We start from the raw sequence: 27,415 nt of genomic DNA on the forward strand, positions 1-27,415 counted from the left end.
TGTTCATTTACTGTTTTATTTTTTGTCAATGTGTGGGGTACCATGGTACCCCTCATGTTGTAAGCATGTGGCCCAGTATATGCTTCAGGAGAAGGTGAAGCTCACACTCTTCTTCCCCCTTTCCTGGCTAGCCAAGCTGCATGTTTGGATCAGGGTCTGGTGTAGAATTTAGGGGCCACATGCTTTTATTTGCATGAATCCCCCTTAAAAGGCCCGGTATGAATATTAGGGGAAGCTTACACTGATTTTTTTTTTTTTTTTTACAACATCCCTACTTTTTTTAGATTTTGTTGTCAGCTTGGAATCACCAACTGACATCTCAATGGGCCATGTGGGGAGAACCTATTGTTGTTAAGATCACCAACAGTTGCTGGCTTCCTAACAACCAGCCTTAGGGGAAGCTGTTCCTTTCAGCCTGAGGTAGTAATACTGCTGATAAATGTTATACCTACTATAGGTTCAACATGAGTAAACACCTATTTAGTTTGCTGTTTGACAAACCTCTAAACAAGCAAACTCCTCCCTGGTGTCACATATAGGGAAGGGGGTGAATGATGCTCACATCGTGTCATCATAATGTTTTCAGGAAGCCTAAAAATGTAACTAATTATTAATAATATAATTTATTTAAAATGCTACAAATAAAGATGTATGCTAAATATGAGAAAACTCAGACTCAAACCCACCAAAGCAACTGAAAGATCATCTCTTGATGTGAATGTGTAATGTATATGTAAAGCGCTGCGTAAATTAACAGCGCTATATAAGTACCTGAAATAATAATAATAATCTAGTGGCTCTCGGCAATAGTGTCACCTGAGTCATATTTTCCCTGTTTCTGAATATTTCCCTAATTTCCTACACATACACTCTGTATACCAGTCTCCTCTGAGGTTTCAAAATCTGTCAGGATACTCTAAAGGGTTTAGACTTGCTGTTATTCCCACACTTACAGAAAAGAGAAAAGCGAATTAGCACGTAAGCCAGGAAATAGAGAGCCTTACGACAGACAAGCCTGGGAAAGTTTTTCCTGCAGTAGCAAAGACCACACATCCTTGCAATGTGTAATATAAATGGAAAATTGTCAGCTGAACAGCTGCTGACTTCAATCAGATGCAACCACTGTTTAGCTTTACTGACAGCTGCTGGAGCTGGCTGTCAGAATACAATAGCCACAACAAGAGAATCTTACATCCTCAATGCATAGCATGGATGAAGAAATATGTTTTTGGCAGATTTTTTTCACAGGTTGTATGAAAAAAAAAATCGAACTGTATATGGCCAACTACCAATAATGAGAACAACTTTATAGACAAAAATGACCAAACATGAATTATAACTTACCTTTGACCCCCGCTCGTTAAAAATGATTTCAACATCTAAGATTTTGCCAAATTGCTGTGGGAGAAAGAAAATAAAAGTGTCATGCAAAAATATCATAATAAAACATTAAAAGCGCACTATTTACACACTATTTACTCTATTTTGGCAACTGTAAGATGAACATTGAGTGAATTTGTTTCTAAACTAATGCAAGCAATGTTTAGTTCAAATACATAGCTTTATAACACTGACAAAGAAAGAAAGAATACCGACACTTTTGCCACACATCTTGAGGCCTGGCTGCATGGGAATTTAAGGTCATGAATTGTGGAGCTCAGAAGCTTTTCTTAAAGTGGATTTCCAGGTTCAACTAACTAAGCCTAAAATTGTTTCCAACCCCCTTCTAAAGCCCTGTACACACGCATCGAAAACTGGCAGGGCATTTTCGTCCAACGTCCGATCTGCCGATTTTCGGCTTGTTAGTATGATGCTTCCGACAACCGACTCTGACTTTTCGGCCGAAAAAAATCTGGTGTGCAGACTATAAAATTTTTGTTGGCCGTCAAAACACGGCCGATTTTCGTGCAGTCAGTACGGATTTCGACAGGGAAAAATCTTATGAGCAAGACTGGGCATGCTCAGATAAGAAAAAACACAAAGAAAGCAAACCAACAAATGACATTACTTCAGAAGTAGATTTTTGTTGGGCGAGAAAATTCGTGTGCAGTCTAGGCACATTCCAATCAACAAAAAAAAACACTCTGGACAAAAGTCGGACGATCGGTCGGCCGATAATCGTTGCGTGTGTATGGGGCTTAACTCTTTTACTAACTACTCTGTAGAGCAGTGGCTCTCAAATCCTGTCCTCAGGATCCACCAACAGGCCAGGTTTGCAAGATAACTGAAATACGTCACAGGTGATATCATTTTCTGCTTATTGATTGCAGTATTCTAGTCTGCATGCCTCCAAGGTAATACTTAAAATCTGGCCTGTTAGTGGGTCCTGAGGACAGGAGTTGAGAATCACAACTGTAGAGGAAGATGCTTATAACTACTGTAATCTCCCAAGCAATGCCAACAACAGATGGAATCCCTGGGCGGTTAGGTCATTCATAGGCTTACTATGGGGCAACCATTGTCAGCTATCCCTCCTCTCCCCTGAAGCAGCCTCTGAGAGCTGGTATTGTGATCGGACCAGAGAGCCCAGAGAAAAGGCAAATATAAGCATCTTCCTTCTACAGGGTAGTTAGTATAGGTGTTAGAACGGGAGTGAGAGCACTTTTGGGCTTAGTTAATTAGAGCCAAGTAATTTTACTTTAGGCATCTGCATATATGTTCTCAGTTGTCTGCTTTTAAAGAAATTGTTATGGAAACAATGCCTGCTTAGCCTCTCCCTCCCCGGTGCAATATATATATTAAGGTGTGCTGTAAAATATCAAGGATATTTACTTTTTACTTCATTTGATTATATTACATACATACTAATAATTTAAGTATTTTGTCACCTTTCTGCAGCTCAGTTTTAAACAGTCACCATGCCAGAATGATTTGATAATAACACTATTATGGATGTTCTCTTAAAGTGGTTCTAAAAGCAGAGGGTTTTTTTACTTAAATCAATCTCTGTATTAAGATAAAAAAAACCTTCTGATCTTAATCCAGTGCTGAACCAGAGAGCATTGGCTCTCCGCACAGGGCAGACTTATAGCATCAAGCCCTCAGGTGTGCCACAATAGGAAGCAGCTTCCTATGATGGCACAATGAGAAGAGGGAGCTGCTCTGTGTAAAACCATTGCACAGAGCAGGTAAGTATAACATGTTTATTATTTTAAAAAATACCCTTTACAATCACTCTAAATTCATAGAATTTTGAATACAAAATGTAAAAATGGAGCTGATTTGTATTTACAATAAGTTAGCAAAACATAAAATGAAATATAAGTGGTAGGGTTGTTTTGCCTAGAAGCCTGCTTTAAACTGTAATTTTTTACTATTTTTACAAAGTCTTTTTCAGGTTGTTATTCCTGAGTGGGCTTAATCGGAAACTGATAGATGTGATAAGCAACCTTCTGGAAGGATAATTTGGGCTATGATCTGAATCTGAGATCCTGAGAGTGAGCCCAACTCCTGAGAGCTAAGTCCTCTGGGGCTAAGAGAGAGATAAGGTTGCTGAAAAAATTGAGGCCTTGCCCATTATGTTTCTGCTGAGGAATAAGAGAACTGAGACATTGAAATAGAACAAGAACCTCCACTAGTCTGCAACATTGAGTATTTCACCCATTCCCCTGGTTCTCTGATGAAGAATAAAAATAGATATCCGAATATTAAACTGTCTTTTATTAAAAATCTGAATAAGTGGGGGGACACAGGCCTGCAATTGCTGAATATTGAAAGCACAATAGGATGACATTACCTTGACTCACTACAGTAATGTCACCTTCACTAGCCATCATAGCTCTGCAGGAAAGTGAACACTTTTCCAATGTTCCTCTCCTTAGAAACATCAATGGTCACTTAAAAATGCTGCAGTGCTATGTATTGGAAAGGGTCTGTGCTGTTACTCTACTTCCCTTTAAAGCTCTGTAAACTTGAGAAAAGCAAACGTACGTAAAGAAAAAAGGGGCACACTGGAGAACACAAAGTGAGAACAAATGTCTCTTGGATACTCCAATTTTTGAGATTGACATGACTTACTAGGAGTTTGGGTACTTCCATTTACTTTTGCATGTCTCAGCTCTTCTTGCAACAGTTTATCTCTGCACGTGCTAGTTTAATGAAGAAATATCCAACAAGTAAGCATGAAGGCCATGACAATCCCAGGTGTATGAAAGGGCATACATAATCCAATCTTTATTCAATAGTGTTTTAGGTGGGTCATAGCCACCATTATCAAGGAAAATAGTATAAGCATAAAAACAACTTTAAATACTCCACAAATTGTGAAGTCATACTCCTATTTGTTAACATTAACATTAAAGCAGTAGTAAACCCCGTTTGGTTATTTTTACCTACAGGTAAGCCTATAATAAGGCTTACCTGTAGGTAAAATGAATATCTCCTAAATGTGCACCGGTGATATCAGATTCATCGGCACATGCGCTCTGAAGGTCTGGCATACCTTGCTGAAACTTCAGTGCTTCATGCCAGAACCAAAGGTTCCCGCGTGCATACTCAGGAGTGCTGTCATCGTGGCTCCAGCCAATCACACAGTCAGAGCACGAAAACCCAGAAGAAAGACCAGGGGAAGATGTCAGCTCTCTCAGCGGCGACAGCACACCGTAGGAGGGCTTCATTCTAAGGTAAGTATTCTATAATGTGCTAGTATGCAATTCATTCTAGCACTTCAGACAATTGCGTTATAGGTGTTTGTTTTTTTTAACAGCGGCTGTTTACAACCACTTTACCTTTAAAAAATGTTAAGAAGTCAGAAATCAGACAATCGCAGTAGCCCAAATAGTGATGCTACTTTAGAGTATAAAAAATCTAAACATTACTGAATACCTGTACAAAAATACAGTGTACTTGTAGTTATATTTTAAAGCAATAGATGCATGAAACACCTATCAATATAGTAATCTAATGCAACAATAAAGAAAATTAACATACAGCTTAGGCCAATTTCCAGCTTTCAGCGCTGTCTTTTTTTAAATGACAATTGCGTGGTCATGCAACCCTTTATCCATATGCAATTGTTATCATTTATTTTTCACACAAATAGAGCTTTGTTTAGTGACATTTAATCACCACTGGGTTTTTTATTTTTTGCTAAAAAAACAAAAAAATTACTGAAAATTAAAAAAAATAAAGTTTTCATAGTTTATTTTAAAATTTGCAAACAGGTAATTTTTCTCCTTCAGTGATGTGAGCTAATGAGGCTGCACTGATGGACACTGATAAGGCAGCACTGGTGGGCACTGATGGGGAGGCAAAAAAAATACAAAGAATCCGCGCTTAGGATAAAAGTTAAAATTCAAGCTTGGCTGCAGCCCACTTCAAAAATACAGCCTAAGGAGGTTGTATCAGGTGAATGTATAAAAAGGGGAAGTGATTGGCGCTGCCAAAGGTGGGGTATTTATAAAACGTAGGTTTCCTAATGGTGGTTATTACTATCTAATAAGATGTATATAATAGATTGTGATAGAACAAAGTGATTAGTGCATTTTAAATAAAACTCATATCATCTCCAATACATAGCAACACAACAGTATAACCATATATATTTGCTATGGTGCAAGAAAGTGCAAAGTGCTAAAAAGAAAAATGTATAGGTGATAATCCACTCAAATTATAAATCTATAACCAAATCAAGTGAAGGATTCCAAAAAGTGCTGAGTGCAATAAGTAATATCTCTTAATAAATATTATAAAAAGCAATTAATTAATCCTACTATAATCAAAATATGTGAATTAGTGATATTAAATAGGTGAACCATCCAGAATTAAAATAAATCAATATATCCGTGATTATATAACTTCACTAAAATCAAATAGCATATATGAATAAATATAAATACAAAAATTAATAAAGAGTGCAAAAAACAGGTTGGTGACAAGGAGTGCCCAATACAGTCTTATATGAGTGCTAAGTTCATAGGAAAAGTTAATTAAGGTGCTCTTTTTTGGAGTGTCCCAGAGTGTAGTAAGTGGGCAAAAAATAGTAGGGTGCTCTCCCTCTCCTTAGGTCCCACGCTTACCAGAATTACGTACCCCCTACAGGGGTAAACCGCAGGTCGATAAATAGGGATCGCTCCCATACAGCGGTGGTCCGGTCCCTGATCCTATCCTGGTTTGTGTCAATCTGGTCACACTCCAAAGCAGTAAAAGGTGGCTTACAGCATCGATATCCCAATGGGGAGAAAATAGCCAGAACAATGGGGAGGCACTGATAAGGCTGAACTGGTGGCACTGATGGGCAATTATAGGCTGCATTGATCGGCACTGGTAGGTGGCACTAATGGGTACTGATAGGCAGCACTGATAGGTGACACTGATATGGAGACACTGATAGGCACTGGTAGGTAGGACTAATGGGTACTGATAGGCAGCACTGGTGGACACTGATAAGCAGAATTGATGGATATTGTTGGGACTACACTGATAATCAGGACACTGATAATCAGTGCCCTGATTATCAGTGTATATATCCCTTTTACACAAGCCAGTTATCGGCTCTCCTTTCCATACACTGTCTTCATGAGCAAATGAATGCTGATAACCGGCTTCTGTTTACATCATAATCAGCTGGGATTGGACACAGCTGATCAAGTGGTAAAGAGCCACTGAGTTACCTTAATCTGTGATCAGCAGGCATGATCACAGGAGGACGTCATATGACGCCCTCCAAGAATTGCATGACCATGCTGTAGCCATCATTTGGCTTTAGCGTGGTCAGCAAGTAGTTAAATGTTTGTTACAATTATGCATTTCTTTATTATGATATACTAATCACAATATCTAGTATTTTTTTTTTTACAGCAACCAACTTCAGGCTTTATCTTTTTTTATGTACTTTTCATGTGCTGTAACAGTGCTTTGTTTGTTTGTTTTTGGGTTTTTTTTGCAATTATTGTGCTGGGAATGTACACTGTGTTTGACTTATGTTCTGCATTTGGTTACTATGACAGCAGTATTTTTAGTTATTGGGGGATTCCAGAATTCCTCTTCCTGTATTGCTATGACTTCACTTCTGGTTTTTCCAGTTGCTATGCCAATGGAGTTAACAATGGTGACATGCACATGATTCCCCTATTGCTGCACCAGATCACTCTAATGATTGGTGTTTTATACATCACACTAAGGTCCCTTTCACACATGCTGTCCATTTGTTCATTTTTCATCCATCCATTGGAAGATGAAAAACAGACATCAATGCATCTCTATAGAAAAACGGATGTAAATGGATGATTTACATCAGTTTACATCCGCATCCATCATCATATGTTTTTTTGAAACTGATCAAAGCTCTATTTTTCTTCCATTAAAAAAACGGATCGGACGAAAAATGAATGTAAACTAAACAACAATGGTCAGTTTTTTCATCCGGTTTTGCATTGGTAGTGGATGTAAAAAAAAAAAATGCTCAAAAACTGATGAGTACTGATGAAAAACTGATGGGCACTGATGAAAAACAGATAAAAAATGAATGACCACTTATGAAAAATTGATGATTACTGATGAAAACCTTATACTTCATCCATTTTGACTTGACTGAACTGATGAAATGAACTGTCTAAATGTGCGAAAGGGGTCTTAAGCCACCCATAGATAGATCAAAATGTGTCTGGTTCAGCGGGGACCAGCCTAATTTCGATCCATCTATGGGCAGGCTAGTAGTAAAGAAGTTGATCTCTCGATCGACTACTGTACAAATAACCTTCTGGAAATTTTTGACTCGATCAGTGGCTATAGTTGTTGATGTGTTGATGAGTGTATTCTGATGGCAGGGAAGTCTCCCTGTGGTCAGAATACAATAGCTCACCAAGAAATTTTCCCCCACCCACATTGAATGTATAGATAGGGGGGAATTGATTAATTTTCTTTCATTAAACCTGCTAGTTGATCAAAAAAAAATTTTGTCATGTGTGACCTGCCTCAGGATTATACTGATGTCTTTTTTGTACAGTATGCAGCTATGTATTGCTTCATTATACTCTGGTGTAACATCATTATATGTGTAGTTTTTTTAATGGCTGCATCAGATTACTCTATTGATTGGTGTTTCATACATCTGTTGCTTTCTAATATATTTATTAGTACATTGTTGTCTTTTTTTACAAGTTCAGCAATGTTTAGATTCATTATGCTTTGGTGTAACATCATTTTTGAACTGTTGCTGTTGGTTAATACTATCTGACTTCTTAACTGTTTTTAACATTTTAAAGAGGAACTGAGGTTCCTCCATAAGAAACAGCGAACAGGCAGGCTTTTATTGCAGAAGGGACATGCAAGGTCCCTTCTGCGATATTATACCCCTACCTGCCTGCTTGCTGTCTTCTGCAGTGCTGCAAACTGAAATTCGCACATGCAGCTCAGTTTACTGTGCCAGGCCAGATTCTGAATGCCAATTTCCCTCTCTATTTCTTACTCTTCTCTCTCTTTACTCTTGCCCCCCCCCCTTCCATCTTTCCCATTTAATTTCCTGTTCTTCTCCACTGTATGGTCTTGTGCTTGGATTGAACAAAACCCTTTCATATTTTGGTTATTGCTTAGATATCACAAAAATTACTCTCCGTTTTTACTCATGGCTCTCAAAATTTTAACTGTAAATGTATGGGTCTTAATTCTTCGATCAAAAGGAGAAAAGCATTTGTCCTAAAAAAAAAAAACATTGCTTGCCTTCAGAAAACACATTTTTTCCACCAGGTTCACACCCACTCACTTTCACCCTTCCTTTCCTTTGGTTTACACATCTTCTGCTCTTTCTTTTTTTTTTTTCCTTTTCTTTTTTTTAATTTTTGAGCATAACAGAGTATAAAACACATATAAGCAGATACAATAATCCAACATAGACATATTTTGCTTCTGCTCTTTCAAAACACAAAGAAATATTGATTGCCTTTTGCAAAAAATTTCACTTTTATATGTCATAAGACAATCTCAGACCCTCAAGGTCAATACCTTTTTTACAAAACACTCTTCAAGGTGTACAAAGAACTGTCTTAGGCTTCTAAACCCCTAAAAGAACTGGAGTTCCTTTTTTCCCACTTAATCAATTTAATTAATTCTCACACCAAAGGAACAATCTTTCTCTGTAGAGACTCAAACTTAACAACTCGCCCTCTAATTGATAAATCCTCCAATTTATCTCAATCAAAATATCCTGGTTTCCAATGTTTTCTCACAAGCTGGATTTAAAGATGCTTGGAGAGAACTCCATTCATTAGCAAGAAACTATACTTATTATTCTTCCACTAACAAGCTGTGCATTGATCACATTTGACAGGTACTCTTGTTGAGGGATCTGGGGGTCTAAAAGACCCCAAACCCCTCCTCTGCACTTAAAATCAAGTTTGGCTGTTTTGAATGCTGTCATTTTTTTTAAATCTGGCGCCAGTCATGATATCACTTCTGGGTTTGTAGCAGATTGTCGCCATACTACATGCGAGATACATCATGATGTTTGTGAGTACCATACCTCTTTTTAGAATAAAGCATTTTTAAACAGTCTACGCTATGAGATGTTCCTTCTCTCTCTGCATATTGCATTCTACTGTGAGCATATCAGGAACACACTGGAGAAGCCTTCACCTACCACTGGTTATGCGCAATTTTTGATCTCTGTCATGGGGATCAACAGCTTCTGGTAAGAAGTTAGAATTACTGGTGTTGGAGTGCTGTTTGGTGGCGGTTGTCTATCCTAGAAATCACTTTTTGAATGAGGAGTTGGATTCATATGGACTGTCATCATATTGCTTTATTCACATCTTCAAGTGGGACTGTCATGACCAAGGGTTTTTAGCGCTACAGTTTTGCTTTTATTTTATTTTAATCTGCTACAATTCGGATTAGTGTGGCTGCTGGACCCAACTATATTTGCTGTTTTTACAGTTATTTCATTTTTTCTTTAGCGCAGCAATTTTATTATTTTATTTAATACATTTAGCTAAATATTATCCTAATCCCACTATGCTGCTCTTACTTGACATTCGTAAAGCTTTTGATAGTATTTCCTAGAATTACAACTTCTACGCCCTAAATGGGGTTTCCACAAGCAATTTATCTCTTACCTCATACCCTAAACCCTTTGCTGTTTTAAAATATACAGGTTATACCTCTGATATGTTTACAATAAATCAAGGGACTAGGCCGGGTTGCCTACTTTCCCCAATTTTATTTGTTCTTGCTTTGGAACCATTAGCAATAGTAATACATACTCATACAGATATCTGTGGCCTTCAAGTTTCTGCTGCCCAACACAAACTAATGATGTTTGCTGATTACATCTAGTTATGTATCTCCCCCCTTCATATTTTATTTCCTAACCTCTTTAACTTATTATTCAATTTTAGTGCCTTATCTAATCTACATGTTAACAAATCAAAATCCAAAGCCCTAAATATAACTTTACCCACTACTCAAATGCAGATACTTGAAATCAACTACCACTTTACCTGGTCTAAATAACTACTATATTTATGTATTAAATTGACTTCTTGATTTTCTATTTTAAGCTACTTATCCACCTCTAATCAGATCTTTGACTTTTCTTCTAACACCCTGGAAACCTCTTTCCCTTTCTTGGTTCAGTAGAATATTTGCTATTAGAATGACTCACCTACACAAATCACTATATTTTTTCAGGGTATTATCTGTTCCTGTTTCCAATACTGTATTAAACACTTTACAAAAAAAATTCTTAAATTCATTCGGAGTCATAATCACCATAGCCTCCTGGTTTCAACACTTTATCATAAATGCTGTAAAAGAGGCCTATCAGTTCCTTCTCTTAAACATTATTATTTGCTGGCACAGATTTCTTAATTGGCCTGTTTTAATGCCATTAACGAATGTTCAACCTGATGAAATTAACCAGTTCCTTTCTTCCCATATATAATCTTCTCTGGAAACCTCCATCCTCCCGACCCAAAATCTCTGACCCATCTTTATGTCATCTCCCTAAACAATGGGATTCAGTTAAATTCTCATGTAATCTCATTTCACATCACACCTCCCATTATAAGGAATTCATGGCACTCTCTCCTCAGCTTATGACAACCCTCTTGCTTTTCGTTGGTTACAAATTAAAGATGTTAGATATTTACAGTATACTTTTTTAACTTGGACAATATAATATTTCTCGCATATCTACGTGAACATTTGAAGCTTCCTAATAAAGAAGTTTCTCATTATTACCAAATTCACATTTCTAACCTAATCAATCATTGTACTTCTTCACCAAAGAAATTGACTTCCTTCGAAACCAGTTGTAGAACGAATCCACTCTCAAAAGGCCTTATATAAAATCTCTACACTTCCCTGATTGGCACCATTGGATCAAATAAACCTACTTACATGGAGACATGGGAAGACGATCTCAGCTCCTCACTTGATATGCACACATGGAAATAAATTTATATTGCTTATGGGTAAACATATATTTCTTGGTAATATGTACCAGTTCAATAAAATTGGGTTATTAAATTGTCCATATACCAATCAATTTAGTGTTCATATACAATTATATATTATACAACTAAAAGGTGCTATAGTGCTGTGCCAAAAATATCCAAAATCTCTTCAAATCCTTCAAAAAGTGCCACAATGCTGTGCAAACAATGCTGTGCAAACAATAGAATGTGTCCATAATATTCCAGCAAATTGCTTCAGTGCTCCGCCAGACCGCCACCTTTACCACACCAGAGAACTCACTAGATTGCCATGACTACCCACTACATGTAAGTGATGAGTAGCATGTTGTTATCAGAGAATTCCCATTGATCCTGATGTTTCTCCACTCTCATCGGGGAGTTGTCCCACCTCTATGCACTTTAAACAGCAATCCTCTCACATAACCCATTCAGACGTCACAAGAAAAAGCAAAGGGGGATCAGCATAGTGTAAAACCTTAGACATTTATTAAAGTTAAAAACTCAATGCTCCTACTCACATCTGGTGGTACTAAACCATGCACCAAGGAGTATTCACAATACAATGCTTAAAATCCACTGCAGTGCAATTCACAATAAAATAACTGTGTGTCATGCTTACTACTCAAGCGTCACTTCTGGGTGTAGTCTGCATGATGGCATCACTTTCAGTAACGCCCTAATCACATCTCTTCCTATTTGGTGTACTTAATCTCCTCACAGTGTATATCAATAAGGAAGAGACATATGTTTACCCCATAAGCGATATAGATATTGAAGTTACAGGTCAGAGCTGTATATAGCTTGGAGAAACAATGTGTTATCCCTTGGTATAGTGATTGACATACAGCTGCTTTACCTGCATTTTAATCCCAGCGCTGGTGACATGTATATCTTTATAGAAATCCATTTGATCTAATACCTACAAATGTTCACTTAACACATTAGCTCAAGAAAATTCTTTAAAATTATGTCTCGTTGGTGCATGACTCCAGATTGTTCATCCAATTTTGTCCCTTCTGTCTCTTCACAATGCTTCCATGGCTGTACTGACAGAGGTGTCTTATTACACATCTGGTGGACTTGCCTTATAGCCTCTCATTTCTGGATCAAAATCTATAACTTACTACATTCAATTCTACACACTACCATCACAATAAACCCATGAGAAGCTCTCTTATATAAATCCATTCCTCATCTGAATAAATTTCAAAGGTTGCTGATAAAACATATTTTTTGGCAGCCAGGCAAACCCTAGCCAAAGCCTGGAAACATTCAACAATACGTTACACATAAGTTAAAAAATGCCTTTTAGGCACCATGATAAATGAGAACTGAACTTCCATTGTCAATCATGGCTAGATTATATTGATCACTTCAACATTGATCAATCCCCCGTTTCTCTTTAAGAAATTAAATTGATACATTTCACTTCTGGCATTTGACCATACGGATTTAACCCTTTCCCATTTCTGCCAGATCACCCCTCCATTCCCCCCTCCATCACTCTCTTCTTTCTTTATAAATATCTTTTTTTTTTCTTTCTCTCTCTTTTTTTTTACCCTTTATTTCTCTCTCTCTCTTCTTCTATATGTCTTTTCTTTTAAATCCTTTTATATTGTCTAACCTGCTCAGTCAACCTAAATTTAGATTTTTTTACCCTTATAAACTCCTATGCTAAGGTTATTGCCATTCGCAAATGTATTATATTTTTTATTATTACCTTGAATGCCTTGACATCTCAATAATGTTGTATGTATATTTTTAGATTTCAAAGACTTTGCTATGTGTTTATTATCCTATGTTTTCTTTTCTTCAAAATTGAATAAAATATATTGTATCATACATGTTTCACATTATTACTTGCAACCAGCAGAATATGAGGGAAAATAAGTTCTGCATCACCTTTGCTATGCTTTTGAAAATTACTGGATTGTAATTTGATGTACTTTTCAGACCAAACACATAGGCAATAGACACAACTTCCTTTCCTGACCAGCTCATACATTCCAAAACAAAGTTTTGGTTAAATATATATATTCAAAAAATAGCTCCTATTGTTAAGCATTCCTATTAGAAAGCCAAGTATGCTCTTCAAACATTGTGTTATAGAAGTACTTGATACTATGTGATTATTTGTAAAATAAAAATTGTTACGAGTAACAAAAATATAAACCAAAAAATCTTTACATTTTACATTTAACCAACATAGGTATCTATCAAACTAACCAGTTTTAATACTAGAACTAGACTTAAAATTACCCCTTGAACTAGAAACACTACTAAAATTCTACTGAAACCAGTGATTGTGCATATATAATATGCTTCAATAAACTGTTAAATTTTGTAACCTAGTTGCTGGATATTTATGGGGTGTAGATGGTTATTCGTTATAAAATAATTTGTTCATAGGGTAATGTTGCATGCACGTATTGTTGTTGATTTTTTGATGGAGTAGAAAATGTTCATTAAAAGATAACCAAGCATTGGAAACATTTTTACATGTCCGCTGCATTGATTAAAAAAAAAAAAATGCATGCATGCAGAGTAATGTTTAGGAATTATAGATATTTTTACCTATCAAAGAGAATCATAGTAATACCCCTTGTGATAATAATGAGGTCTAAGGAACCCCAAAGTACAACAATCAAGTAAAATTGAACAGTTCAGCTTTAGACACAAGCAGGGTATAATAAATCCCATTGAAATTTCTTAAAGGAATTTTGTAAAATCCTAGCAGTATCATAAACTCTATTGAGACATTTTGGGCAGGGCAGGGGTTTATCTAAATTTTGTTTAGCAGGTCTGCACAGCTTGGATAAAAAACATTTTAAGTTGCAAATGGAATTCATAAACAGATATTTAGCAAAGTCTAGCATTTAGTACAATGATGACCAGAGACCCTTTAATGAGTCATGTCATGTAACAGTATAGATACAGTTAGAAAAACTCTATACGATTCACAGACATAGCTGGTATTAAAGTGTGGCAAACCGCTGTATTTTCAATGTCAGGAAGCTTTTAAGGCAAAGGCAGAGGCTCTGCTGAAAGAGGTAGTAGGGAGCGCAAAGGTCTCACATAACAAAATGATGGCCATGCCCCACCTTTAAAAAGTAAGGTACCCCAGACTCTTCTATTTGCAAATAGGCGTAGTATGCAGTCAGAGCATGTGGAGTAGGACTGGAGGTTAAGTGGCTCATTAAGCCTTCCCCTTCTTTCTCCTCCCAAATGCTGTGTAGTCAGTCTGCTACTGCTGCAAGTACACTCTCTTCTTCATTCTCCTTTTTTGCTCATCCCACCATAGCTACTCAAACTAGTGTGGAGGAGTCAGCAGAGTTGTTTAAGCATGCTATCACTCACTTGATGAAGGAAGATGCATAAAAATCCTTGTTATCTGATGTTGAGGGAGAAAGTGCCAGGAACATAGAGGCAGGGGAGATCAGGCAGGTAGAGATGTTCCTGCAGCTGCAGTTTACTGGCAAGTGGGTGAGAATCAGAACAGCAGTGAGGGAGGGTTCTGTCTAGGGGCAAGTTCATTTTACAAAAGATTGGAGAGAGCAGCTGTCTTATTCAGCCCTATGGCACTGCCTGACAGATTGAGGCCACTGCTATCTCCAGGGCCAGTTCACACAAGACTGAAGTCTAGGCATTTTAACTCAGCATTGTGGTCTGCAGCCTTTGCCTTTAGTGTATCAGCTCTCAGTCACTTGAGTACTACATGCATGAGGAGACACACGAATCTCCATCAAGCTGGATGGGAACGGCACCTCAATTCTACCCATTAACTGCAAAAGGACAACCATCCTCCACCTTACCCTTGTCATTCCTTACTTTTCACCCCTCCCCCGTCACAAGCTCTTCCATCTCGATGCACAGCTACCTTAGTGGTAATAGGAAGGAATGTCTGACAAGTGTGTGTATTCTGATCATCAATGACTGCAGGATGGGGAACACTGCTGGTGAGAATCACCATTTTCCCCACCCTAAGGGCCCCAAGGCTTATTCAATGGTTCAGGCAAAATACTGACATGTTGTTTTGTAGTTAGTATACCTGGGGGGTAAAAGCCACAGTGGGCCAGAGCTTCTGGCAGACCTCTTTAGAAACAGAGAGGTGATTGACTCCTCACCAGCTTGTGACAGGCAGGACTCTGTTAACAATGGCACCAACCTGCTGAAATCCATTTGAAAAGGAAAATTCTCACACTTTCCTTGCTTGGCATATGTAATAAACCTGGTGGTGCAGTAGTTTCTGGTTAGGTACACTGGCCTCCACAATGTCTTGGGGCAGGCTATATAAGTGTAAAGTTACTTGATGTGGTCATACCCTACAAATGTTGACCTGTCTGAAAGGGAGCAGCATAACAAGCTGCCTGCCAACTGTCTGATATTTAATATACTCATGCAATAAAATTCAATGTTGACATGCTGCAGTGGTTGCAACAGTAGTGGGCAATCAATGAGTGCAAAATCCATTACTCCTGAAGCACACATGAGATGGTGTGTTGGACTGGTTCAAGGAAGCACAGCAGCAAGAGAAATTCCTGCTGTTTCAGAGCCAACAGGATCATTTGCCTGCTGCCTTCACCCGTGTGAGGCAGCAGAAAGCAGAGGTGAAGTAAAGGAGGAGGGTTGAGATTCTGGTGGTGAGGAGGCAGTAATAGGTCAGGTTGCAGGTAGCAGTCATTGACAGCATCTTAACTACCACAATGTGAATGCTCTGAAGCGAGGACACCATGGAATATTGCATGTCAAGGATGCACCACTTGCCGGACTTTGCACAGAACACACTGGTCCTTCTAAATTGCTCTGCAGCCAGTGTGCTGTCTGAGAGGATCTTCAGCCGATCAGCTGGTTTTGTTGAATAAAGATGAATTCAGCTGTCCCCTGACTCTGTCAGTTGGCTCATTTTCATATAAATGGATCAACAATGAATACAAAATCCCTGAATTAATGCTATAGACTAAATATTTATTTGACATCCTATCCACAAGCACCAGCTCTTCCCAACAAGGGTGGCCTGCAACCATTACCAGCTGCTGCCACCTCTGCTGCCCTTCCAACGTTAAAAGCTACTACTATCTCTCCTGTCCTGCTCCAGCCAACAATTCCAGCTCCTACCACCTCTGCTAGCCTGCCACTATTTCCAGCTCCAGATACCTTTGCTGGTCTGCCATCATTACTAGATTTTGTCACCATTCCTAGCTTGCCAATAATACCAGCTCCTGCCACCTTTTCTATCTTGTCGCTGCTACCATTGCCATCTTCCATCAGTTCTCATGGTCTGCCACTGCCACTATTACTAGCTCCTGCATCTGTTCAGTGACTGTGGAATGCTTGTGGCTATTTTCAAGTATTAGACTAGTTTCACATTTGTGTGGGTGGTTCTCGCTTCAGGTCCGCACCTGTTTCCACAGCTGCAACGAGTGTTGGGCGAACAGTTTGGGCCAAGCATAAGTTCAGCACAAACATTGGCTGTTCACCCATTCGGCAAACACCCAAATTGGCAGGGCGTTTGAAAATTTGTTCGGCCCGCCCAATACCCCACAATGCACTGCATGCTGCACAGTGAATTCTAAGCCCTGATTGGCTGAAGCAATGACAGAACACTGTATATATATATATATATATATATATATATATATATATATATTGAAGTGTGTCAGTGTAGTTTTACTGCAGTATATTGTAGTGCATCAGAGCAGTTTTACTGCAGTATATTGAAGTGTGTCAGTGCAGTTTTACTGTAGTATATTGTAGTGCATCAGAACAGTTTTACTACAGTATATTGAAGTGAAATTTCTGTCAGCGGCAGTCCTCAAGTTAAAGTGCACCAAACACCACTTTCCATTTATTAAAGTGCTTCCAATTACAAATTTCCTGTTTCTATTACATTTTGGTAATAAGCCCCCCCATCATGCCTGGGAGGCCAACAAGGAAAGGCAGACATTCCCATGGCACTGTGAGGAGGCCAGCAGTGTCTGTGTCCACAGACAAATGTGGATATGGTCTCAGGCAGGGCAACATTTTCTCTGTTTAGTGATGTTGCCTGTGCTATCCAACAACAGCATGCAGAGGAGATGGTGGACCAGTCAAAACCAGTCAAAACTATCTTCATTCTCCTCATCCTCTATCACCCAAGCAGAGACTAGTGAGCAGTCCACTGCAGCTGCCAGAGTGGCTTATTCTGTCTCCTTGTCCACAGCTAATCCTGCCATAGCCCTAGCATCATGCATGGAAGAGTCAGCTCTTTATTTGAATACAATGACAGCCACTTGCTCCTTGATGATGCACAGGCATTAGTTGATTCTGATGTTGGTTCTGACTCTGAGGTTGAGAAAGGTAGGAATATGGGCCTACAGAGAGGGGAGAACACTGATAAACAACAAATTAGCAGTTATGTTCCACCAGCCGCATCATATTGCCAAGTTAGCTCCAGTGATGATGAGGATGGAGTGGATGCTGATGATAAGATCACTGACGCAACTTGGGTGCCAGATAGAGCAGAGGAGGAAAGTGAGGGTGAGGCACAACCCCAATGAGGCAGGATGTCCTCCCGAGGCAGGCATTATGGAAGGGTAGAGAGAAGCCACCCTGTTGCATCAGATTGTGGAGCTGTTATCTCTGTTGCTCAGCTCAGCTGTGTAGGCCTTTTTTAGGGTATGTAGCAAAAACACCAGCCATTTGGGTACCACATGCTTTACAAGACATTTAATCTCCCACCACTCTGTCCCTTGGCAAGAGCCCCTGAAAGCCACACAAAGGGGACACAATTCTTCTCCTCCTTACTCCTCACCTTTCAGGTCGACCCCCGCTATATCTCATGACCTCTCAGCAGCTTCAACTGACAGGGATGATGGTATAGCGATGGATGTCACAGGTCCTTGCAGCATGTCTGCCAGTAGCACACCATCAGCTGTAGAGTATAGAAGACAAATGTCTCTGTTCCAGCTGATGCAACAAAAAAGAATATAGTCACTGCCATCCACATGCCCAGCGTCTAAAATCTAGCTTGTCCAAGCTGCTGGCTCTACAAATCCAGTTTTTCCATCTGGTGGATTCTGCCCCCTTCTCTGTATTTGCAGAATGTGCTGCACAATGGCAGATTCCCAGTCACTATTTATTTGGCCATAGGCCATTCCAACTCTGTACCATCACATGGAAGGCTATTTTGTGGCATCTTTGAGCAAGGCAGTCAGCTGCAAAGTCCACCTTACTACTGACTCATGGCATGGTCCAGAAAGCATGGTAAGGGACTATATATTTGATTCACAGTGCACTGGATAACTCTGCTTGCATCTAGGAAGGCTGCAGGACAGGGCTTAGTGCTGGAGCATGTTTTGCAACCATGTCTCCATGCAGCTGGTTGTGATGATGTGAGATTTGTCATCTCCAACCCCTCCTCCACCTCCTTTTCCATGTCCTCCTCTGCTGAATTGTCCTATGGACCACCAATACCTACTAAGCATTCAAGGGGCTATTCAACGAGTCTGGCTATAATATGCCTTGCAGTGCTTCAGCTGATCTGTCTAGGAGACAGGAGCAATGCCTGAGCAGAGATTCAGCAGGGGCAGGGCCATAGATGGTTCACTCCACACCAGCTTGAGCCAGGACTGGTGGTGTGCGATAATGGCACTAACCTGTTCGCCCTTTGACAGGGAAAGTTGACACATGTGCTTTGTTGACACAAAGTTGACACCAGAACAGGGTAGTTGTGTCACTTCCTGATCCGGGACCTTCGTGGAACGCACATCGTTCCGGAGCTACGAACCCTTGTTGGCGTGTGCTTACGCGGTCGCCCCCGATTTGGATGTATATATGCGCAATACCTATTAATAAATTGTGAGTACCCTACTTTGTGATATTTTAAATAAAATTCATATTACGGTATCACACTATGTGTCCCCCCTTGTTCATTCACATACACACCACTGCTGGAGTAACAACCAGGAAGGATACTGAATGCTGTGGAACAGCACTTACTCCCCCACCCCCTTTGGTACCTGAGACGTACAGACGTGGAAACAGTGTCTAGGACCCCCAAGACCAGTCATCTCTATGCTGTGGTATACAGCTTATATATACCCCTGCCTAATACCCCTGTGTGGGGTTGGGCACTCTGGTGAGTGCAATCAATTTTATAACCACCCTGGGCACCCCCCTATAATAAGAAGATCTTTGGGATTGCCATATGAAGATTATGCACCACCACCTATGGACATTGATTTAAGATTTGTGCACTGATTATTGGATCACTCTCACTGTGCATAATTTTTACTGTGCATAAAAGATTTTGCACTTTAATCCCTGATTTATATATTCCACTTTGCACCTCACTTTATTGTTTATTTCCACCATATCACTGCACTTATCACTTTGCCTTATCCACTATTGCTTATATATATTTTTAGCTGTGTCTCTAATTTTGTACTATCTACATTTATCTGTATTTTATATATACTGGTTTTTATATATACATATATAAATTTTGTATATTAGCCACCATAATCACTTTTATATGTCCGCACCTTATACCACTGGATCACTTTTAAGATTTATTTAATAGGTTACAGCACCAAGCACTTTATGATTATAACACTGTTTTATGTATTTTAACATATTTATGCTAGCTTGTTATTGGATGTATATGAATTTGATTAGCATCCTCTTCATTTAATATTTATTTATTGGCTGAATGCACACTTCTTCTACTAATTCATTTGGGAACATTTAACAGACCATTTACCTATATACTATTTATTTTCTTGGCTATACTTGAGTCCATTTTTTTATTATCCAACACCTACTATATGAATATGAATTTGATTAGCATCCTCTTCATTTAATATTTATTTATTGGCTGAATGCACACTTCTTCTACTAATTCATTTGGGAACATTTAACAGACCATTTACCTATACACTATTTCTTGGCTATACTTGAGTCCATTTTTTTATTATCCAACACCTACTAGGCAGCGCCATATTCCCTACCCCTATTTATTTTTACTTTTGATATAGCCTTTTGGCTATATTTTAGGGAGGCTGCAGTCCCCTTTTCCCACTTTTCCCTAAGTTCCATAGCGCGGGATCTTCCTATACAGGAGTACAATCTTGTCACTTCCGGGTGTACTGTGGGGGATGCCATCACTTTTGGTTAAGCTCCAAAGCTGCCTTTATACTGCTTATACTGCTTAGTTAACCCTTGCTTTCAAATCTGCTGGACTACAAATCCCATTGGACAGCCAATGTGCATGCATAGGCGCTAGACCTCTTGCAGATGAAGCTCAGTTTTAACCGTTTACATGTTTGGGTACTGAAGGCAGTCATGCATTTCATTAACTCATTAATTCTCATTTATACATACATATCTTTAAGAGTATACAACTAAATCACACACGGGAAGTATTTATAAAGCAATAGACAATTAAAAGAAGATGTGGATCTCCAGTTATCAATAGCAACCCACCACATCATATGTAAAACCAATATTATTGCATACAGATATCCTACTACATTATATAAATGTTTTAAAGGGTCCAGGTGCCTCTTTATGCACAATGAATGTCCAATGTCCACAATTAACCCTTCAATGCACATACTCACCAGCACACCATGGATGTTCAATTGCAGTCCAAAGCTTTTATTACAGAGGTCACATCACAAAGAACAAGTTCAGCATTCCGGAACTATGCAGGACCCCTTCATCAGGCATGTGGGGTCCTGCAAGGCTCTGAAACATTGGACTGCAATTGAAGATCCATGGTGTGCTGGTGAGTATGTGCATTGATCTGTTATATCCAGTGTTCAGCTGGCAATTGCTACAGCACCCACTACAGATGAGCCTAGAGATCCAGGAATGGGTGACAATATAGAAAACACAATTAACCCCTTACAGCATTGCAACTCAATAAATACAATATTACAAATCAACAAAAATAATTCAAATAAAATAATCAACATTTGGTTCCCTATACGATTTTTTTTGCACCATCAATAGTTTGTGATGAAACAGTTTAAATCTTTTGTCAATATTTAGTCCAGATGGCGTAAGGGTCTCTAATCTATTTTGTTTTGGGATACTTTTCTTATTGTATCCTCACCTCAGAGGAAGGTGGGGTAGGTTGTACAAAATGAGAGCTGTGGAAAAGGATCGGAGGGGGGTTGTGCAGAGATAAGAGCCGGGAAGGGGATGGAATTTCTGCAGAGGTGAGAGTCTCTGGGATACGCTGTTGATGGAGTTGCAGAGATCATTTATGGTTGGGGGTGCAGAGGTGAGTAGTGTATAAGCTGTGTACAAAGGAGTGCAGAGGTGTGATGTTGCCATGAGGTACAAATGTGAGTTGTGGATGGGGATGCTAAGGTAAACTGTAGACAGGGGTGCAGAGTTGAGCTGTGGGCAGATGTACAGGGGTGAGCTGTAGACGAGGGGAGATTAGATGAGCTGTGGACAGGGGGTTCAGAGATAAGCTGTGGATGAAAGGCATTGTGTTGAACTCTGAATGGGAGGCCTAGAGGTAAGCAAAGAGGTATGAATAGGTGAGCAATTGATGATTACTTTGGAGGGGATACCTGAGGGAAAGGGGGGGGGTTTGCTTGGGGATGACAAGGGGAATTTTCTGGGGGACAGCAAAGCCCTCTGTTAGCTCTCTGTCTGTATTTGACAAGCATATAAACTCAGCAGCTCTAATCTTCCAGTGCTGCATGGGCTAATAAAGCCAAGGGACCTGTCCCAGTAAAACAGCAGCCAGAAGCACAAGGGATGCTTTCCATTGAATGTAAGTACTGTCCCTTTTGCTGTTTTGTTTCATGTGCCTGTGTGTTATGCACTCCTGAGTCCTGTGCTCTTTGTGTTACACGTTCTTTAAACTTCAAATAGTTAAATATATGTAAATCTTGCCCAACTTGGCAGCGCAAGAGTGTGACATCATCATGCGCGAGCACGCCGGATGGTTCCGCCATGCTTTTGTACATCAGATATGCTTTTCCTGATACATGTAAGCACACTTTATTCTTATAATAAATGAAAATTTCTTTGCAATATTACGCTATGTGGCTTCTCCTTCTGTGTGCTTAATGCACATGGTTGCTGAATACTCAGGTGTGGAGTAAAGTTCCAGGCATCTATCGTTGCTTTGGAGACACTATGGCTACATCTTAATAACCTGGGTCACTAAGCTACCCGGATGCTTGATGGTGAGAGTGCCAGCTATCCAGAAGATTTTTAGCGCACTTGATCTCTATAATTTGAGATCTCCCCGTTTCGTAGGAGGCCATCCATACTTGTCTGAAATGGAGCACTTTTTGAGAACTGGACACTTTAAAGGCACTTAGAAATTTTTATGTTTTATTATGAATTTATTTATGGACTCTTTGACCATTTGATTTGCACATACACTGACTTAGTGATTTCAATTTTTCTATTGAATTTTCTATGTATAATTTTAAGCACTGATATTTTTTGCACTGGTTTGTCAATGTATTTTTACAGGACAGCCCACTTTTTATTTATAATATTCCTTAACTGTGCTTTTTGTACAATACAAAGTTCTGAATCTTGATCAAACCTATTATTTAGCTCCAGTTTACATCTCTTCCCTGAGGAAGACAGGGTTGGGGGTGAGGATTTGGCCGGGGGAGCCAGGGGAGGGTAAGTTCCTGCACCAATTCTTTGGGGGAAAAAAATGTAGATGGAGGAATAGGTTATATTTCTCTCCTTCAGCCCATGTATGGCTAGCTTAAATACCCACAGCTTAGTGAGTAAAATAAAACTCTGTTCACCTAAATCATTTAATCATGCAAAAACCAAAATCCTGTTTGATTATTTAGATACCCATTCATATCACAGGCTGTTCAAAGTAAACCTCCTTTACAGCATTTACTAATCTAAGTATAATAATAAACCTCATTGTCTATTTGTAAATATTATATATATATATATATATATATATATATATATATATATATATTAAAATGTAAAACAAGTTTGCGAGCGGCATCATTTAAATTATCCTGCTTTACATTGTGAAAAAGTGCCTTAAAGACTTAATCCTTTACAAGTATTTGCAAATGGCCTTATTATCAAAAAGACATTATTTAGCCATCAGTGCTATTAGTTTAGATGTTCCTAAAAAAAAATCTAATTATTGAGCCATCATTAGCTGAAATTAATCAGCATTCTCTGCAGGATATGATAATGATTTTTCACAAGACAGGAATAAGAAAGGTAAGTTAAAATGCAGAAAAAAACATTTTAGTTTTGGATTCCCTTTCATTTGTACTTATTATTGTCATGAAAAATAACCCAATAGCATTAATGTTTTCATTATATGGCTTTTTAACCACTTGCCGACCAGTCACGTTGACTGTACTGCGGCAAAGTGGCACGATTCCATCCAGCGACGTAGACCTACGTCTCTGGACTCCTCCCCTTGTGGGCGGCGCTCGCGCGCCGCCGGAGGCTCGCTCCCGCTGTGTTCAGTCACAGCGGGAGTCGGGCCAGGGGAGGAGCAGCGGCGATCACTCAGTCACCTCCCCCCACACATGTCAGTAAGCACCAGGCATACATTAACCCCTCCCTCTCCAATAAAATTAACCCCTTCCCTGCCAGTGTCATTATTACAGTAACAGTACATATGTATAGCACTGATTACTGTAGTAATGTCACTGGTACCCCCAAAAGTGTCAAAAATGTCAGTCAAGGGTCCGATCTGTCCGCCGCAATGTCGCAGTCCCGCAAAAAAAATTGCAGATCGCCGCCATTACTCGTTAAAAAAAAAACCACCAAAAATGACAGAAATATTTCCCTTAGTTAGTAAACGCAATAACTTTTGCGCAAACCAATCAAAATACGCTTATTGTGATTTTTTTTACCAAACATATGTAGCAGAAAACAAATTGGTTAAAAATTTAAAAAATTTTGATTTTTACATTTTTTTGGGGGGAAATTTCATATAAAAAAATGTGAAAAATATTGTTATTTTTTCAAAATTTACGCTCTTTTTTTGTTTATAGCACAAAAAGTAAAAATTGCACAGGTGATCAAATACCACCAAAAGAAAGCTCTGTTTGTGGGAAAAAAAGGATGTAAATTTTGTTTGGGTACGGCGTTGCACGACCACGCAATTGTCCGTTAAAGTCGCACAGTGCCGAATCGCAAAAAGTGGCCCAGACGTAAGACAGCAAAATCCTCCGGTGGTAAAGTGGTTAAGGGAATTAATTTTTTCTCTAGCACTTTTATGATTATAGTATCTACCCCTAGTCAACGTTACATATAATGTCCAAAGAGATTTTCATTTTGTTTTATCCAATAAATTTCTCCTAAATTCTCAAATTTGGTGAGACTGAGAATTGGGAAAAGGACAGTGAATGTGCTTACACTTTGTAAAGAATAATTACAACACAGAATTCATAAGATCTGCAAACTATGGTAATAAAATAGCCAAAGCTATCCCAGCTGAGAGCCACAGAAATACATACATATTGTATGCTCACACACAAATCTACTGAGTGGCATGCAGTACACACATATCTCTTATGCTTATGCATCTGAAGTGAACTGTGACAATGTGTCCAGAAATGGCAACTGATATTATGTCAGTAACATTATACTGTACAGTATGTTTGGGAAATAAGTGGGGTAATAATCTCTTTATACAATTTTAATACAAAATTTAGCCAACACAAAATTGTATTTGATTTTAAATATACAGATCAAATTCCAGAAATCCGATAAAATGCATGTTTGCTTCAGATTTAAATGTTAACACCAATAATAGACTATTCATACAAGCCTGTATTAAAAGGTTTTCATTGTTATGTCTATTTGCATAGTAAAATATTGAGTCTGACCATTTTGTCTACAAAAATGCTCTGAGAGAATTTCTTAATTTCCACAAATTCGTTTTGTAGATTTATTCAAGGAGTGGAGGTTGTTCACTCAGCAAAATTATTGTTTACTTTGTAAAGTGATTGTAAATGAATAAGGTAAAGCTGTATTCACTCTAAATACCCAATCATGTGCCAAAGCAAATCATGTTTATTTCATACTCCTTGTTAATGATTGGTTACCTACTCATTTACTAAAGCAACCCCTATTCCATTATTAACTTGAATATTTTTAAAGTTCGTAAGAAAGGAAGAAAGTCTTTTTTCATTTACACCTTTTTCATTTTTTTATTGTGCTTTGCCATTTTTTTACCTTTTGTTTTGCCAAATAGTCACCATTTTATTTTAACATCCCCTTTAACTTCACAACATACCATAGTAAGTACAGTATTTAAGGATTCATTATTCTGAGACAATGCAGGTAAATTGATCTTTTTTTGAGACATTAAGAGAATTGTTTTTCCTTTTTTTATAACTAGACAACATAGATGTTAAAGCACCTATTTGAAGAAAATAACAAATTTTTGGCATGGCAACCACACTAGCTGATGGCCCCTGTATGGGATAGCTTTGCTCCACAGCTGGGGAAACTGCTCCATGTACGGATTCACCGCCGCTTTGCATTCAGCTGCCAACCTCCTATTATCCTCAAGATCTGACTGCATGCCTTGGGGCATAAAGAAGCCCCAATGCCGAGAAAACTGAAGGGTTTATTCTCTCCTCTACCCCCCCAGGCTACAACAATATGGCGGCAGGGGCCACTTCCCACAGCAGGCCAGATGAAGCCAGGGGCTCTTTAGGAGCAGCCAATAAGACATCAAAATCGCCAGACACCACAATCCACCTGCATCCTCAGGTTCTGGAGCCTCAACACCTTCCACCCGCACCCCAGCCAAGTCTAGGTCCCGTATAGACTCTCATCCCCCAGACCGCCCAGACCGCCCAGACCGCCCAGATCCCAAAGCATCCTTCCCAACCTCAGACCAGCTGGTGTCTGACACCATCTTAAAAGACATGCTCCAGTCGCTAAGAGCATCTCTGCAGGCTGACATGCTTTCATGCATCTACAATTTTAAAGGGGAACTCTAAGAAGTGGGAAAGAGGGTAGGACAAATTGAAAAAAAAAATTGGGTAAATATGCCTCCTCCTTTAACTTACTTGTCAATGCCCACATTGCTCATAGTGATAAAATTCCCATGGTTCAAGGCAAAAGTAGCTGACCTGAAGGACAGATCCCTCAGAAATAATATTAAAATTTGAGGGATCCCAGAATCAGTCCAACAGGCCCAGCTAGCCCACTATGCACATGATCTGTGTGGCTCCCTCCTTGTCTCAAGAGGATCTTACAATTGATAAGATTCACAGAATCCCAAAACCTGTGCATCTGTCCCACACAATGTTTTGCTGAGGATCCTTTTTTTTAAGGCCAAATAGAAGATCATATCTGCTTTCCACTGCATGGAACACCTTCCAGAGAGGTTCCCCAGGTTGCAGTTTCTCCCTGACTTATCACAATATACCCTTCAGAGGTATAAAAACCTAGCAACATCACCAAGGCACTAGGAAATCATACCATCTCCCACCACTGACATTACCCTTGCTCCTTGGCCATAAAGTGCAGAGGAGAAACCTCAACTGTCACATCACTGGATGGGGGGGCTTCAATTGCCCAGGAGATAGAATATTATTCCAGAAGAAAGTACCCCCCCCCCTCCTTGCTCTGCTGGCCCTCATACAATTACATCGGTCTGGAAAGTGGCCTTATACAGGAAATCTCCTAACCATCAAAGAGAGTCCAAAATGCCCCTTTAGGGGACTTCAACTACCTCAATTCCCTCAACACGTTCAACATTTTATCTGCACGTGCTTCTTTTTGGAACCTCATTATTACCTTTATGTTACTGCTCCACTTAGTTCTTACAGTTTGTTTCACCTGCTTTGCAGAGGCCTTGGGCCTTCTCAGATTGACTACTGTTTGTGTTACCTATATCCCCATTATACTTGAAGATGCACTTCGTTCTCAAGTGTCTACTACTGTTTCTCCTTGGCACCGAGTTCCCACTTCAAAGCTCCCACAGGGACCGGGGCCTTTCCTGCTGTGAAAAAAAAACAGCTCCCATTGAG

General features: G+C 39.2%; 1 protein-coding gene across 7 annotated transcripts in view; it reads right to left on the minus strand.

The window, feature by feature from the left end:
• The window catches only part of RBFOX1 (RNA binding fox-1 homolog 1), a 1,110,521-nt gene that overhangs the window by 349,847 nt on the left and 733,259 nt on the right, over positions 1 to 27,415 (minus strand). For all 7 annotated transcript variants that reach the window (XM_082260840.1, XM_082260839.1, XM_082260837.1 and 4 more), the window contains exon 4: positions 1,345 to 1,398. In XM_082260840.1, the coding sequence (XP_082116966.1) occupies positions 1,345 to 1,398 (54 nt within the window). The remainder of the gene's footprint in view (positions 1 to 1,344; positions 1,399 to 27,415) is intronic.

Source organism: Pelophylax lessonae (assembly GCF_965119305.1).
Source record: "Pelophylax lessonae genome assembly, chromosome: 6".
Classification (NCBI taxonomy): Eukaryota; Metazoa; Chordata; class Amphibia; order Anura; family Ranidae; genus Pelophylax; species Pelophylax lessonae.